At 45.5% G+C, this 16149-nt stretch overlaps 1 protein-coding gene across 1 annotated transcript in view; it reads left to right on the top strand.

Annotated features, from left to right (window-relative positions):
• The first annotated feature begins 6441 nt into the window (after positions 1 to 6441).
• The window catches only part of WDR91 (WD repeat domain 91), a 30085-nt gene continuing 20377 nt past the window's right edge, over positions 6442 to 16149 (top strand). Inside the window, exons 1-6 of the mRNA XM_017887732.1 lie at positions 6442 to 6625; positions 8252 to 8431; positions 9009 to 9216; positions 10793 to 10875; positions 11889 to 12019; positions 13518 to 13683. Coding sequence (XP_017743221.1) covers positions 6503 to 6625; positions 8252 to 8431; positions 9009 to 9216; positions 10793 to 10875; positions 11889 to 12019; positions 13518 to 13683 — 891 coding nt within the window. The 5' untranslated portion in view covers positions 6442 to 6502. The remainder of the gene's footprint in view (positions 6626 to 8251; positions 8432 to 9008; positions 9217 to 10792; positions 10876 to 11888; positions 12020 to 13517; positions 13684 to 16149) is intronic.

Below are 16149 nucleotides of genomic sequence, written 5' to 3'. Positions count from 1 at the left end.
GAGGGCTAGTTGATAAAAGCTTTGTATGAGTTGGCACTAAGGTATGGTTGTTATTACAAATGAACATGCTGTGATTAAAGATTACATTCATTATATTTATAAATTACAAAATGAATATATGTTCATGGTAAGGAATTTGAAAAATATTAAAAAGCCTAAACTCAGAAATCTCTTATAAAATCCAACAGCTCTACTACCTAGAGCCAATAATTAAGATTTTTTGTGTGTACATATGATTAAGAATATGCAAAGCAATGGTATTGCACCTACAGTTCTGTATCAACTTTTTAAAATTAAACTTATTATTCTGATATAACTATAGACTATACATTAATAAGCAGTTATAAGAAATAACATAGGGAAAGAAAGGATTTTGAAAGTTCACAGTGTGAATAAATGATAAATGTTTGAGGTGATGGATATGCTAATTACCCTGATTTGATCATTACATGTTGTAAATGTGTATTGAAATATCATTCTGGGCTGGGCGCGGTGGCTCATGTCTGTAATCCCAGCACTTTGGGAGGCCGAGGCAGGTGGATCTCTTGAGGCCAGGAGTTCGAGACCAGTTTGGCCAGCATGGTGAAACCCTATCTCTACTAAAAATAAAAAAAATTAGCTGGGCGTGATGGCTCATGCGTGTAATCCCAGCTACTCAGGAGGCTGAGGTAGGAGAATCACTTGAACCCAGGAGGCAGAGGTTGCAATGAGCTGAGATTGTGCCATTGCACTCTAGCCTGGGCAAGAGTGAGACTCTGTCTCAAAAAAAATAAAAAATAAATAAAGAAAAGAAAAGAAATATCACTCTATATCCCATAAATATGTATAACTATTACATGCCAACTAAAAATAAAAGGAAAAAATAAAAAATAATTCAGAGAGATCTCATTGTACCCTTTACTTAGTTTTCTCCAATAGTAACATCTTGTACAATATAATAACCAGGATACTGACATTTACTGATCTTATTCAAAATTCCCTGTTTTACTTGTACATGTGTGTGTATTTAGTTCTCTACAATTTATCATGTTAGGCTTGTGCATCCATAACCACAGTCAAGATTCAAAACAATTCCAGTGCCACAAGGATCCTTTGTGTTGCCATTTAAAAATCACACCCCCTTCCTTCCTCACCCCCTTCCCATGTGCCCATCCCTCTTCATGGCCTTCACTAATCTATTTTCCATCTCTACATTTTGGCTTTTCAAAAATGTTCTATACATGGAGTCATGCTGTTGAAGGACATCTGGGTTGTTTCCAGTTTTGGCTATTATGAATAAACCTTTGTGTACAGGTTTTATGTAAAAATCTAAGTTTTCATTTCTCTGGGACAAATATCTGAGTGTCATTACTAGGTTGTATGGTATTTGCATGCTTAATCTTGTAAGAAACTGCCAAATTGGTTTCTAGAGTGTGAATCATAATTTTGAACACATTGTAGCATAACTATTTCTCCAAATAATTAAATTTTCTTAAAAAACAAAAATTTTAACAACTGCATAATATTACATGGGATAGATGTAGCATAATGTATAAGATTTCCTCTAATGTTGAACATGTTGGTTGTTTGAGATTTCTTTCTCCTTGTAGAAATCAGTAAAAGACTCCTGCATGTGGAACTAGTGTGAACAGACCTGCTGGAACTGGTTCCTGTAGTCCCCAGGAGTGACTAAGTTCTGAAAGGCTGATTTGTGCTGACCTCATTGCACAGGGGCCTGAGGAAGATATCATGATGTCACTTTGTAAATCTCTGAATGAGACATATAACTGCCACACAGGGACTATTCGTGGTAGCACTGGCATAAATGATATCCTTTCCACCTACGTTGGAAGACTACTGTAATCAAAAACGACCTTTTAGTTTACCAGGAGGAAGACGCTGGAATGCTATGTTTCCATGTAGTCAAGTGCTGGAGGACACAAATGGTCTTGTTGTGAGCTTTGTACCAGGAAAAGGGGAGTGGGATGCCTCTCGGGCCCAATTTTGGGATGGTCTAGTGCCACCTTCTCATCTTAGGGATGGCCTTGCCATAGGTCAGAACATAGGATGAGTGCCAGCTGTGTTGCACATGAGCATGGGCCCTGCCCATGGCACTCTCTGGTTTCTATGTGGCTGTGTTAAAACCTCTTCCAACTGACATAATATTTATTTTGGAAGTGAATGCCCTCAACCAAAGCCAGTGTGCCTAGTATCTTTTCTCCCTCCACTGATTTTGCATCCTTGGATTCTAAACCATCTTAGGTTGATTTTGTAGTTTAACTCTCAGCGGAAAGTACAATTTCTTCATTCCCAAGATCTTGGAGGGTATCTCACTATAGCCTCTAAATACTTATATCTTTCACTATTGTAAATAACTTCCATTATTAAAGATAAGTTGTACTCTTATAAAAAAAATTCTGCATAAATCTTATTTTAATGTTTACATTAATTTATTTTCTTTTTTTAAAAAATAGAGAAGGGGTCTCCCTATGTTGCTCAGGCTGGTCATAACTTCTGGCCTCAAGTGATTTTCCCAACTGGGCCTCCCAAAGTGCTAGGATTACAGGTGTGAGCCACTGTGCTCAGCCTTTTTTTTTTTTTCCAGTTTATTTTAAAATTGTTTCTTTAAGAGAAATTAAAGAAATTAAGTGGGATCATTGGGCTAAAGAGTAGAAACATTTTGGAAGTTTTGATAATTTATAAATTGACTCCTAGAAAAGTAGCTCCTTCTGAAGCTTAATGACAATGCCCCTTTCATTTTATGTTCACCAACAGTGGGCAATAAATTTTAAAAATTACTAACTTGAGAAGTGAAAAAGGGTATCTGGTTTAACTTGTGTGTTACTGATTTTAGTGAGCGAAAACATATACACAGGCTACCTCCTACAACAAGCATGAGGGCTATCAATAGGAAACCTGTGAATTACTGGATGGATCATGGTGGGCCATTTCCAGTTTTCAGAGGTGCTTATGACTTTTTATGGAACTGACTACAGTCAGAAAAGATTTATCTATCAAAGGCTATGGCGATGGATGCTCTCTACTGAGCATGTAACTTGGTACTATCTATGAACCAGACAGTGGGCATCCACCAGACAATGAATCTGCTAGTGCCTTGATTTTGGACTTTCCACCCTCCAGAACTATGAGAAATAAGTTTCTGTTGCTTATAAGCCACCCAGTTCATGGCATTTCTAAAAAAAAAAAAAAAAAAAAAAAAAAAATTGCAGCCCAAAAAGACTAAGACAGTGACATTTGAGCAAACACGTGAAGGAGGAAAGGCAGCTATCCATGTGGGTATTTTGGAGAAGACATTCCGGTAGAACAGAGGGCTTGTGCTTAAGCTCTGAGGAGCTGCCTTTCATTGATCAGAAAACTAATCTTAGCTGGTTTTACAGGCTCTGGTCTGGGAGGTGTCAGGGTAGACGGAGGTAGGGGAGGTGAGATCTATGGTTGCAGACTTCAGGTGCCCTTAGGGAAATCTAATTCACAATTTTCCTGTAGGTGGAAGCTTTGGTGGTTGCAACTCATCCAAATTTTCCAAGTTCACTTTGATGATCTGAGATCTCAAAGTAGGAGTTTGTCTCCCAGTAGTCACAGTGGTGACTCTCCTTTCCTGCCCTCGAGGCAAGGTTAGCTGCCTGGAGGGTACACTTGTGGAGACAGGTAGGGCAAACAAAGAGGACAGAACAAGGTCTGTCTTGTCCTGCTGTGGCTTGCTCTGTGCTATCTTTTTGGCTTTCTCTAGTGCAGATCACAGCCCTTTTGGAGCTGAATTTCCATAGAGTATGATTGGAGGGTCGGAGCAGAGGGGCAGCAATGATTCTGAGTTGTATTTTGACAAACACGAGAAGTCACATCATTCGAGGGAAGGAGAAGGGAACACTCACTGCATTTTACCGATAGGCCATTCACTGTGCTAAGCGTTTTACATACACTGTCTTTTTTTCTTTTGAGACAGAGTCTCGCTCTGTCGCCCAGGCTGGAGTGCAGTGGCGCAATCTCAGCTCACTGCAAGCTCCGCCTCCTGGTTTTACGCCATTCTCCTGCCTCAGCCTCCCGAGTAGCTGGGACTACAGGCGCCCACCACTTCGCCCGGCTAGTTTTTTGTATTTTTTAGTAGAGACGGGGTTTCACCGTGTTAGCCAGGATGGTCTCGATCTTCTGACCTCGTGATCCGCCCGTCTGGGCCTCCCAAAGTGCTGGGATTACAGGCTTGAGCCACCGCGCCCGGCCTACGCTGTCTTATTAAATCTTCATTACTACTGTGCAAGGTGGGTGTTAATGTCACCTTTTTTTTTTTTTTTGAGACAGGGTCTTGCTTTGTTGCCCAGGCTGGAGTGCAGTGGCGCGATCTCGGCTCACTGCAAGCTCTGCCTCCCGGGTTCATGCCATTTTCCTGCCTCAGCCTCCTGAGTAGCTGGGACTACAGGCACCCGCTACCACGCCCGGCTAATTTTTTGTATTTTTAGTAAGAGACAGGGTTTCATCGTGTTAGCCAGGATGGTCTTGATTTCCTGACCTCATGATCCACCCACCTCGGCCTCCCAAAGTGCTGGGATTACAGGCATGAGCCACCACGTCCAGCGTTGCTTCAGAGCTTTATGAGTAAGGTCCCCATGGCCTCAAAAGTCCTCTAGAGTTCTGAGCCTCCAAGCCTGTGGCTCTGCCTAGAGCTGGGGAACTGCACAGCTCTGCCAACTCTACATCCAGATATGTGTGAGCCACTGCGCCCGGCCTATTGTCACCATTTTGCAGATGAAGAAAGCAAGGCTCAAAGATATTGGCTATTTTCCTACTTACAAAATACGTACACCTTGTAAAAACTTCAACAATAAAAACAATGTTAAAAACAAGAAGTCCTTCATAGTCTCACCTCTCAGATAAAACCACTCCAATTGTCCCTTGGTATCTGCAGGGGTTTGGTTTTAGGACCCTCCCTGGAAGACCAAAATCCATGGATGCCCTGATGTAAAAAGGCCTAGCATTTGCATCTAACCTATACACCTCCTCCTGTATACTTTAAATAATCTCTACATTGCTTATAATACCGAATACATTGTACATGTTACATAAATTGTTGTTAAGCTATATTTAATTTGTGTTTTTAAAAATGGTATTTTTTTTTTTTTAAACTGAGATGGTGTGCTGCTCTGTCACCCAGGCTGGAGTGCAGTGATGCAATCTCAGCTCACTGCAGCCTTGAACTCCTGGGCTCAAGCGATCCTCCTGCCTCAGGCTCCCAAGTAGCTGGGAGCACAGGCAGCACCACCAAGCCCGGCTAATTTTTGTTTTTTTTTGAGACAGAGTTTCGCTCTTGTTGCCCAGGCTGGTGTGCAATGGCGCGATTTTGGCTCGCTGCAACCTCCGCCTTCTGGGCTCAAGCGATTCTCCTGCTTCAGCCTCCTGAGTAGTTGGGATTACCGGCATGCTCCACCACGCCGGGATAATCTTGTATTTTTAGTAGAGACGGGGTTTCTCCATGTTGGTCAGGCTGATCTCGAACTCCCGACCTCAGGTGATCCGCCCGCCTCGGCCTCCAGAAGTGTTGGGATTACAGGCGTGAGCCACTGCGCCCCGCATTTTTTTGTTTGTTTTTAGTGACGTGGTTTCGCCATGTTGTCCAGGTTGGTCTCCTGGGGCCAAGAGATCCGCCCACTCCGGCCTCCCAAAATGTTAGAATTACAGGTGTGAGCCACTGCGCCCGGCTATTTTTTATTTTTAAAACTTTGGAAAAAATATTTTCAGTCCTCGTTGACTGAATCCGCGAATGCGGAACCAGAGTATGCAGAGGTCCGACTGCATAGGAACTTGGTGTATAATTCTCCTGAATTTAAAAAATATACACACATACATACCTTTTTTTTTTTTTCACAAGAAACCAGGACTACAGCGTACATACATTCCTATGAAATTTGCCTATCCTAGCAGTGCATCTTGGTTATCTTGCTGTGTAGCCAATTCGTTTTACTAATGAAAGCAGGGCTTTAGGGGAGTTAGCGCTCCCTGAGGATACGCGTGGTTGTGGCTTCACGCAGGTCACTCTGCTCTAAGGGCTCTAGCTTCCTCCCTGTACGAGGAGGGCAGGGGGCTGGGAGCTCTGCGATGTAACGCCAACTAACAGGGCGCCGCACCCCCTGCCCGCCTCGTGACTACCTGGGATTTTCTTAAGGTCCAGTCTTGCTTGACTTGGGTGGCAGCTGCCACTTTCAGTGAATTCAGACAAAGCCGCCGCCAGCGCCGCCAGGACCTCCCCTCGCCACCCCTCGGGCGGGGTGAGGATGACCCCAGCGGCCAGGCAGGGTGGGACTGGCTCAGGGGCGGGGCCTCGGGCGAGTCGGGGGCGGGGCGCCAGCAGAGGGGCGGGGCCTCAGGCTGGGGCGCCTGGTGCGTGCGGACTGGTAGGCCTGTCCCGGCGTGACGTGCTCGGCGCCCGCGCCCGGCCCCGCCCCATCGCTCCCAGGCCCCGCCCCTCCGTCGCTCCGTCCCTTGCCGCTCCACCCCTAAAGACGGTGGCGCTGCGATGGCGGAGGCCGTGGAGCGCACTGACGAGCTGGTCCGGGAGTACCTGCTCTTCCGCGGGTTCACGCACACACTGCGGCAGCTGGACGCCGAGATCAAGGCGGACAAGGAGAAGGGGTTCCGGGTGAGGGCCGGCGGGAGCGGCGCGGGCAGAGGCGGCCCGAGGGAGCCGGGAGCGGGCTTCCCCCCAGCACTGCCTCCGGGGCGGGAGCGGCGCTGTCACTCGCGTCGGGGCGCGGGAGACCTTAGCGCGTCCGACCCCAGCTTGACGGATGAAGAACTGAGGCCCTCAGACGGACGGGACCTGCCTGAAGCCGCCCCCCGAGTCAGGCGCATCGCCGAGGCTGGAGCCCCGATGCCGCGGCTTCTGGTCCAGGGTTCTGTCTCCACTCCAGCCTCCTTGGCCAGGATGGCGATGAGGTTTTAGGAGCCGAGGTTAGGTAGATGGTTGCGTTTTGGCAACAGATATTCGTGTTGGCTTCCAATGGCAGTGGAAGCAAAGAAGTCTGCAGTTCAAAACGTTAGCTGTGTTCAAGTACCTGCGGTGTTTGTTTAAAATGGCCTCGTCAGGGACTCCTTCGCAATTTTGCTTCTGTAGTTGTGGAAGACCTCATGGCACATTAGAGAAACCCAAACTTCCCCTACTCTAAAATGATTTTGCATTGCGAGGTTCTTGGAATGTATATGTGTGTGAGTTGTATGTTTGTATGTACTGACTTCAATGAGAGGCAGTGAGCTAACAGCAAGAGCACTGGAGGGGAGTTAGGAGATCTGGTTTCCTGCCTGGACAAAGTTAGTGGCTACTTAGTGGCAAAAGCAAATCATTTCACCCCTCTGGGCCTCAGTGGCCTGATCTACAAGCTAGGGGCGTTGGATTGGTATTGATATCTAAACCCTTTTCCAGATTCTGTACTCTGCTGTAAATGCTCCTCCCAAGGAGGTGACTTCCTTGGCTGACACTCTGAGCAGCTACCACGGCTTCGGTGGAACTCTGATGACTTGAAGGAGTCAGTCCGTGCACCTCCTTATGATCCTTGGTATCCAGGAATTGTGGAGATTCTCTCATACTCTCTTCTCTCCACCCCACACCCTTTTTAAAAAATGTGAGGTAACTGAGACTACAGTTAAGCAACAATGCCGTTTTTTTTTTTTTTGGAGACAGAGTCTCACTCTGTCACTTGTCACTTAGGCTGGAGTGCAGTGGCACAATCTTGGCTCACTGCAACATCTGCCTCCTGGGTTCAAGCGATTCTCCTGCCTCAGCCTCCTGAGTAGCTGGGATTACAGGTGCGCACCACAACACCCGGCTAATTTTTGTATTTTTAGTAGAGTCGGAGTTTCACCATGTTGGCAAGGTTGGTCTCGAACTCCTGACCTCAGGTGATCCACCTGCCTCGGCCTCCCAAAATGCTGGGATTACAGGTGTGAGCCACAGTGCCTGGCCTGGCACTGCCAAATTGATCAAGTAAGTCAGAGGCAGATCCAAGATCTCGAGCCAGATCTCTTACGTTCTGGCCCAGAGCCCTTTTACACCTGAAATTTCCGTGCTTGCTAGAGGGTCAAACCACTTCTCTAACATCAGAAAACTGAAAAACCATTGCATTAGTATGTTTTGAAAATGTTATAGATTGCTAACTTACAAATTTTTTTTTACACCCAGAAGCCATGACAAGAGGAAAAAACTTTATTCCATGCAGGGGAGAATTCCCTTCTGTCCCTTACCATCTTCTCCATCCATGTTTCTCACCAGGTGGATAAGATTGTGGACCAGCTGCAGCAGTTAATGCAGGTGTATGACTTGGCTGCCCTTCGGGATTATTGGAGCTACTTGGAGCGTCGACTCTTCAGCCGCTTGGAGGATATATACAGACCCACCATCCACAAGCTGAAAACCAGCCTGTTTCGCTTTTATCTTGTCTACACAATCCAGGTACCTGTTGATTCAGGGTTTCTGTTTCCCTTAGTGGAAGGAGCTCTTTGATCCTGAAATAGATTTTCTTGCAGTTCCTAGAGAGGACTCTGTATGTGATTATGGGAAAGAGTGCAGCAGTTACAGTGCAATTATTTTTGGCTGTTTTCCTTCTTTTTTTTCCTTGTCGTCATCTGTAGATCATCTGACTTGTCTTCCCCATTCCTATTTCCTTTTTTATTCTAAGCACGTAAGCTTAAAACAAAGGTGGTATTTTAAAGAATGTAAGTAGCTGGGTTAAAGTTTGAGTAATAAAGATGATAGCTGACCTGGAGGAATGAGTCACTTAGTTATTTGAACATCAGCTAGGGATTAATTTTTAGGATGGGATTTATCATTAGAACTTCAGTTTAAACCAGCTTTGAAATGACAAGTTCCTTGAGAAAAGAGTGATGATTTCCTTTATATTATGGAATTTTATTTTGCCAGTTACCTGGCAGGCTGATAGCCAAAGGTTGTCTGCTGTACAGTGATGAAGAGTCTTACCTCTGGATTTCCGTCTCTTCTCCCTCCTTGCTACCTCCTTGTGTCTTGGCAGACAAACAGGAATGACAAGGCTCAGGAGTTCTTTGCAAAGCAGGCCACAGAACTCCAGAACCAGGCTGAGTGGAAGGATTGGTTTGTCCTGCCCTTCCTGCCATCTCCGGACACCAACCCCACCTTTGCTACCTACTTTTCTCGACAGTGGGCCGACACCTTCATTGTGTCCCTGCACAACTTCCTGAGCGTCCTGTTTCAGTGCATGCATATCCTTTCAGTTGCCTGGGGCTGAGGACCCAGCCTGAGGCCCCTAGACCTCAGGATCAATAGCCGGCTGCTCTCCATACAGGCATTTCTTCTACAAAAATGCCCGGGGACCATTTTCATGCGTCATATGAGGGGACTGGACACATTGTGGTTGTTTTTGTCAGTAAGCCAGGGAATCATGAATCTTAGTTCTGACACTGTGCTGCTGAAGTATTAGCTGACGTGTGGGCAGGGACAGTGGCAGCAGTGGAGTGCTAGCACCTACTTTGTCAGCAGGCACTGGGGTTGGAAGGCAGCTGCTGCTTGGAGAAACCGGGCAGTCTTGAGAGTACCCTCTCTGCATGAAACGTGTTCCAAGGGATATACCTTTGCTGGGATTAGGTACAGATGAGAAGACTTCTTGGGTTGGAACTTTTGCCTGCGTTAGTGTTTGAGTTACTGTCTCTAATAGTAACTTCAGTGTTCCTCAAGTTGCCAGAAAACACAGTAGCTTTAAGAATATATATGTGGATATTTGCGAGGGGGAATGAATGAGAATGCAGGTAAATAATTTATGGCCTACCAAACATACAAGCCAGAGCTCCCGGGGCCATCGTTTATACTCTCTAGGCTGGAAATTTAGAGGAGGAGAAGGGAGTCTGGCTTGAATGGGGCTGGCTGGGGAGGCACTGATAAATTTGGGTGTTTAGAGGCCCACCCATGGGCGGGCATTTTGGCCTCTGGGAGGAACACTTTGTGGTGGAGGTGGGAAGGGCACCTTTCCTGCCTTCGCCCTTTCTGTGCCAGAGATGAGTGTGAATTCCACCCTTGCCAGAGCTGCCTTGTTTCCTCCCCCTTGCTCCCTCTCTTCATCCTGAGGGCTCTCCAGTTAGCCTCGTGGGCCCTCCAGTGAAATCGAAACTGTCACTCAAAGTCTTTTCAGTGGTCCTCAAACTAGGTTACACACATATGGGCTCCAGTCCTCTTTCCAGTTCTGAGGCCCTGTCTGCTCTGTGCTCCTCCTAACTGAGGCTGCCTGAGGCAGTGGAGAAGGACCAGTATCCCAAGCTAGATTGTGGTTGTTCTTGGGGCGGCCATGCCATCTGCAGAAAGCTTTCTCTTCTCAGTCCAAACCTTTGCCAGGGAGAGGCTCAATCTGGGAGGCGAAGCCAAGTGACTGGTCTTTTCTGCCTCATTGGCTGTATTCTTGTGGAGCCACTGGCCTCCAGGGCTGCTTTTAGCTGAATGTACTGACCTCCCTAAAGCTCAGACTGGCTGTGAAGTCCACTGGATGCTAGCTGTTTGCTGCTGGTATTTGAGAGAAAATGCTTAGGTTTGGATTTATGTCCCCTTTGTGGGCTGGCCAGGCAGATGGTCATGTGTCTGTGAGTCTGTCCGAATGAAATGAGGCCAGACCTAGAGAAAGTCTTCGAGACAAGGGAGCGACTATTTCATTAAGCCCACAAGAGCCCACAGCACCGCTCCTGTACTCTGTTCTCTGTGTCCCTGTGTCTCATGTGTTTTGCTGATGTGTCAAGGGTTTGGGAAGGAGTTGTAAACATTTCATGGGCTGGCTTATTCTTTAACTCTGTGCACCAGTCCCTGTGATCCTGAACTTTGATGCAGAGTGTCAGAGGACTAACCAGATTCAAGAAGAAAATGAAGTTCTGCGTCAGAAGGTTTGTTCTGAATAGGCTTGCTCCTGGGGAAGTACTTCTGCTTTTTGTGTGTAAAATTAGGTAGTGGCAGTGGAATACTATATTAGTCAGCTTTTCACTGCCACTACCTAATTTCTCAGATGGAAATGAATTACCAGAAAGTCAGTATTGGGAATTTGGAGAGTAACAGTCTCCCAAAACCAGAGGTGAGATTCATATTTTAAGTCAGATATATAGCATGAACAATATAGTAAGAGTAATTAACTTTTAAGGAGAAAAAGACTGTATGCATCCACCTTATAACTGACCTGTTTTCGTATGTCTGTTTCATCTTTCCACATATAGCTATATATGTGTATGTGTATATACACACATGTAAACTATACGTATATGTATATATGTAAACTATATATGTAAAGTATATATACACACGCATATATATAGTTTACAACCCAGATATAATTTAGTTGTTCCTATTCAGCTATATGCTTCTCTAGTTCGATAAAACAGTAGAGCCAGGGGACCCACATTTGCCTGTACATTTTGCCTGAGGAACATTTCTCTTTCCTGAAATTAAGATCTCTGTAGGTGATATTGTTAGGAAAAGGAAGATTATAGGCTGTTCAGGTTCTGGGGTTTAAGATTCTTGGGTTTTGAGGTGTGTGTATATGTAATTTTCTTCAGGCAAAAGGTTAAAAACGCTGTAATTCATTAAATTTTTTTTTCCATTCCAAAGAGCAAAGCAGGATGGGTGGAGCTATTTTTCTCAGTGAATCTAGGAGGAAGCAAGTCAAATGATTAAAAAGAAAATGGGTTTTGGATTTCTAATGGGTTTTGGTTTTCTCACCTCATTGTTGTTCAGTGACAGCAGTCACTTTTCCCAGTCTGCAGTGAGCAGAGTGAGATGGGCCCCTTGATGCTGAGGCGGGTGGCACTCAGACCAGTGGGCTTGGATGCAATGTGTCTAGATATCTTCCTCCACAGAGGGAAGGTTAGGTGAGATCACTGGCTAACTCAGCCCCACCCCTGTGTAGCTTTTTGCATTGCAAGCTGAAATCCACCGACTAAAGAAAGAGGAGCAACAGCCAGAAGAGGAAGAGGCCTTGGTCCAACACAAATTGCCTCCTTATGTCTCCAACATGGACCGCCTGGGGGACTCGGAACTGTGAGTGTGTGTGACGGCCCTCTCATTTTCTTTGCCCTCTGTGCTCTCAGCCCCACGGTTCCCTCTGATCTTGCCTTGCCTGTGGCCTTCTGTGCCTGCTGAAGGAGAATTGCGGAAGAGCCTCCTGGTACACACTGCTCTTGCTTGAGAGCTTTATTTTTATTTTTAGAGATGGAGTCTCGCTCTGTCACCCAGGCTAGAGTGCCGTGGCACAATATTGGCTCAAAGCAACCTCTGCCTCCTGGGTTCGAGAGACTCTCCTGCCTCACCTCCCAAGCAGCTGGGATTACAAGTGCATGCCACCATGCCTGGCTAATTTTTGTTGTATTTTTGGTAGAGATGGGATTTCATCATATTGGCCAGGCTAGTCTCAAACTCCTGACCTCAAGTGATCCACCTGCCTTGGCCTCCCAAAGTGCTGGGATTTCAGGCATGAGCCACCACGTCCAGCCTTGCTTCAGAGCTTTATGAGTAAGGTCCCCATGGCCTCAAAAGTCCTCTAGAGTTCTAAGCCTCCAAGCCTGTGGGTCTGCCTAGAGCTGGGGAACTGCACAGCTCTGCCAACTCTACATCCAGATATGTGTAGCCTGGATAAATAAAAACAACCACTGTGGTAAAGTCTTGGGAAGGTTTTGTGCATTGGAAGGAGCATCTCATGTATGGAAAGATTGATAACCACAGGTTGGATGCATTCCTCAGTAGAAGCATGCACCTCTCTGATGGTTTAAAGAGGAAGGCAGATTAGAGAGAGGTATTTGACCTTCAGAAACAGCCAGTTAAAGCAGAAGCCCCAGCTGGTGATAATAATAGTAGTGGTTGAAGAAACGGAGGTACACACAGGTGAGGAAGATAGTGATTGATGAGTCACGGTGCAAACCCAGGCAGCCGGATTCCAGACCTCCACATAACCAAGTACTGCACCAGATGACATAGCTGTGGTGGTGGAGCCAGTGCTTTCAGATGGAAATAAAATGCGAGCCAAATATGTAATTTAACTTTTTTAGTAGCTATGTTAAAAAAAAAAAAAAAAACAAGATGAAGTTACTTTTAGTGATATATTTTATTTGGCCTAGTATATTCAAAACTTCATTTCAATATGTACTGGATATAAACAAAATGTTAATAAGCTATGTTATACTTCTTTTCATGCCAAGTCTTTGAATTCCAGTGTGAATTTTACATCTCAAGCACATCTTGATTTGAACTAACCACTTTTCATGTGCTCAGTAGCACACGTGACCAGTGGCTATCGGACAAAGACAGCTCTGAGTTTACTGTGACCCTCAAAGAAGAGCCGCAGACTTCACCCTTGTAACAGATAAGCTGCTGGCTCCCTTTGTACAAAAAAATGATACCAAGGATACCACCTTAAAGCCTAGCCTCCTGGACCTGACCCAGGCCTGGTCACTTAACATCATCCATAGCCCGGGAGGTCTATGTTCTTGGTTTTCCACATCCCGTTTCAGCCCTCTGACCCTGTGGTGTGTTTGCTGACCAGTGCCATGGTGTGCAGCCAAAGGAATGCCTCCCTCTCCCAGTCACCTCGCGTGGGCTTCCTGTCCTCGCTGCTGCCTCAGAGTAAGAAGAGCCCCTCAAGGTTGTCGCCTGCCCAGGGCCCTCCTCAAGCTCAGAGCTCAGCCAAGAAAGAGTCCTTCGGTGGTCAGGTAAGCACAAGTCCTGCCTCTCTAACTGTGGCCAAGAAGCCCCTAACGGCTGCCTATGCTTCCAGACCTCCTGGTCAAGTGTAGACTTATTTGCCCTCCCTTTAGGACTGATTTATTGGGCATGTTGATGGGATTCTAAATTGACATCTCATTACCTATCTTCCCCCTTCCCTGCCTTTCGTCTCAGAAAGTGATGGTTCTGCAGGATGAGAATCTAGATAAGACTGTAGCGGAGGAACTGGGAGGAGGAGGAGGAAAATCCACTGAATGCGTTCTGGCTCCCCGCTCCATCTTCACCTGTGGCTAGACTGCAGGCACTGTGGTGTTTGAGATGCTAGGTAGATGCTTGTGCACTGATCAAGGCAGTGCCAGACCTCACAGCCCGGTCTCCTGACCCAAGGGGTTGCCTTCCCCTGCCTGCACTCCTGTGCCAGTTCTCTGAAGTCTGTGATGCTTCCTGGGTGAAGTAGTAGATCTGATGGCAGGAAGCAGGCTTTGAAGAGTCTCCCCTCTTCTCTCATAAATTTCCTATGAACTCATGAGGGCTTATGACTATGTTTTGGTGGCTCAACTGTGGGTTCAGGCAATTAGAATTTTGAATTTTTGGTGATATAAAAATAGTGTTTGGCTAAAGAGTAAATCAAGAATTACCTCTGAATCCATGCATTTTGCCTACAAGTTGGTATTTGCTGATTCTGCAAAGGATTTTCACTATTTCTTACCTTTATGGAAAACTGCAAGTGGATTTTTTTTTTTTTTATGTCAGCTTATGTCCAAAACAGCCAAGGGTCCTACTGACTAGTTTAACTAGCAGACACTGTCAGAATTCATTGCTTTCAGAAATGCCTGCAGACTGTTTATTGCTTGCATAGGGACACTTTCTCTTTGAGTGCATTATTAGTTACAGTCATAGTCTGTGGCTTCTTCTCTTACCAGCCTCGGCGTGAGACCAGTTGCAAGTGGCACAGCAGTTTGGGGCTGCTTGCTATACCCAGGGAGGTAGGGGTCTGCCTCAGGCTGCCATTGGAATACAGCACTTGGGCTGGGTATTGTTGAGCTGGAGACACTGAGCAGGACACTGGATCAGAAAGAGCATGGGCTTTGGGGCCAGGCAACTTTACTTTTAGCTCCTCGTTTGTCATTGGTGCTCAGATTGCTTAAACTCACCCCAGTTTGCTTGGGATGATAATATAGTATTTACTTCCCAGGGAAGGATGAATTGAGCGGCTAGAAGAAGAGTGCTTGGCAGAGGGTCAGCACTCAGTAAATGTTGGTAGTAGAAGTTGTATTCCTGCAGGCCCTGGCCCATGTGGGGACCTGAGTTCGTTCTGAGACCTAAAGTGCCATTAATGCAAAAAAACTATAATCTTAGCAGCCATGAGGGTTCAGGCAGTTAAAACTCAATCATGGTTACTCCTGTGAATATTTTTCTGAAATTCAAATCTTAAAGTTAGAATTCCAGTTCTGTGGAATGTGGCCGAGTACGTTGTACTGCTTGCTTTCTGGATCTCTCACTGTGCAACATTTTATAAGTTTAATAAGTGACATGTGGAATGTTGAGTCCTTTGAAATGAGCTTGAAATTATGAAATTCAATTTCATTAACTTGAAAGAAAACATAGAGACAGCTTCTGTGGGAGTAAGCTGTGGCCATACTGTATGTGGTTAGGAACTATGTGTCACATGGTGAGGTTGAAATGAGATTGGAAATTACTTGTGCAGTTTACAGCTAAGCAATGGGGATAAGAATGTGTGATTTGCAGTAAAACATGCCTTACCTTTCCTCTAAAATATAATGGAACAAAGATTGGGTCACTGTGTGGTATGTTAACAGAGCAGTTTCTAGTTCTTCAGTGAAGACGAAAGAGATCTCTAATCTAAAAAACCCAATAGTCAGGTCACTTGTTTTTTATTAGTGGTAGATGATTTAGATTCAGCATTAATGTTTCACTTCTAAAAGTAACTAGTAGATTTGAGGTTCAAGAAAATCACAGAATTTTAGAGTTAGAGGGAAGCTCGAAGGTCATCTGGCCCACCTTCTGCTGAGTATAGGAGTACACTGTCTGGATTGATTGCTTCCTAAGATGCAGTGCTCACTGCTTGTCAAAGCAGGAACATATGCATGTTAGAAAGCTATTAGAAGAAACTTCTTTATGACTTTTCCTCATGGATCTTAGCTTAGCCCTCTGGAACTACATAGAATAATAAGGCTTATTGTATAGAATGATTCTTCCTATCTTTTCCATGCTAAGCACTCTTGTTCATCCTCCCTTCAACTCCCACCTCAACTGTTTGTCCCTATGGCATGATTTCCCCTCACATCCTGGCCTCCTGCTCTGGGGGGACATTCTAATGTTTCCATCCCACTATTACAATTAATGCCCAAATTTGAGTGTACGATTCCAGATGCTCTCTCACAGATACTAAATGCAGGGCATGGAAGGATCACTTCCTGCCATTTTGATAA

Source organism: Rhinopithecus bieti, unplaced genomic scaffold, assembly GCF_001698545.2.
Source record: "Rhinopithecus bieti isolate Rb0 unplaced genomic scaffold, ASM169854v2 scaffold_17275, whole genome shotgun sequence".
Lineage (NCBI taxonomy): Eukaryota > Metazoa > Chordata > Mammalia > Primates > Cercopithecidae > Rhinopithecus > Rhinopithecus bieti.
This window is presented reverse-complemented; position numbering and strand designations above follow the sequence as displayed.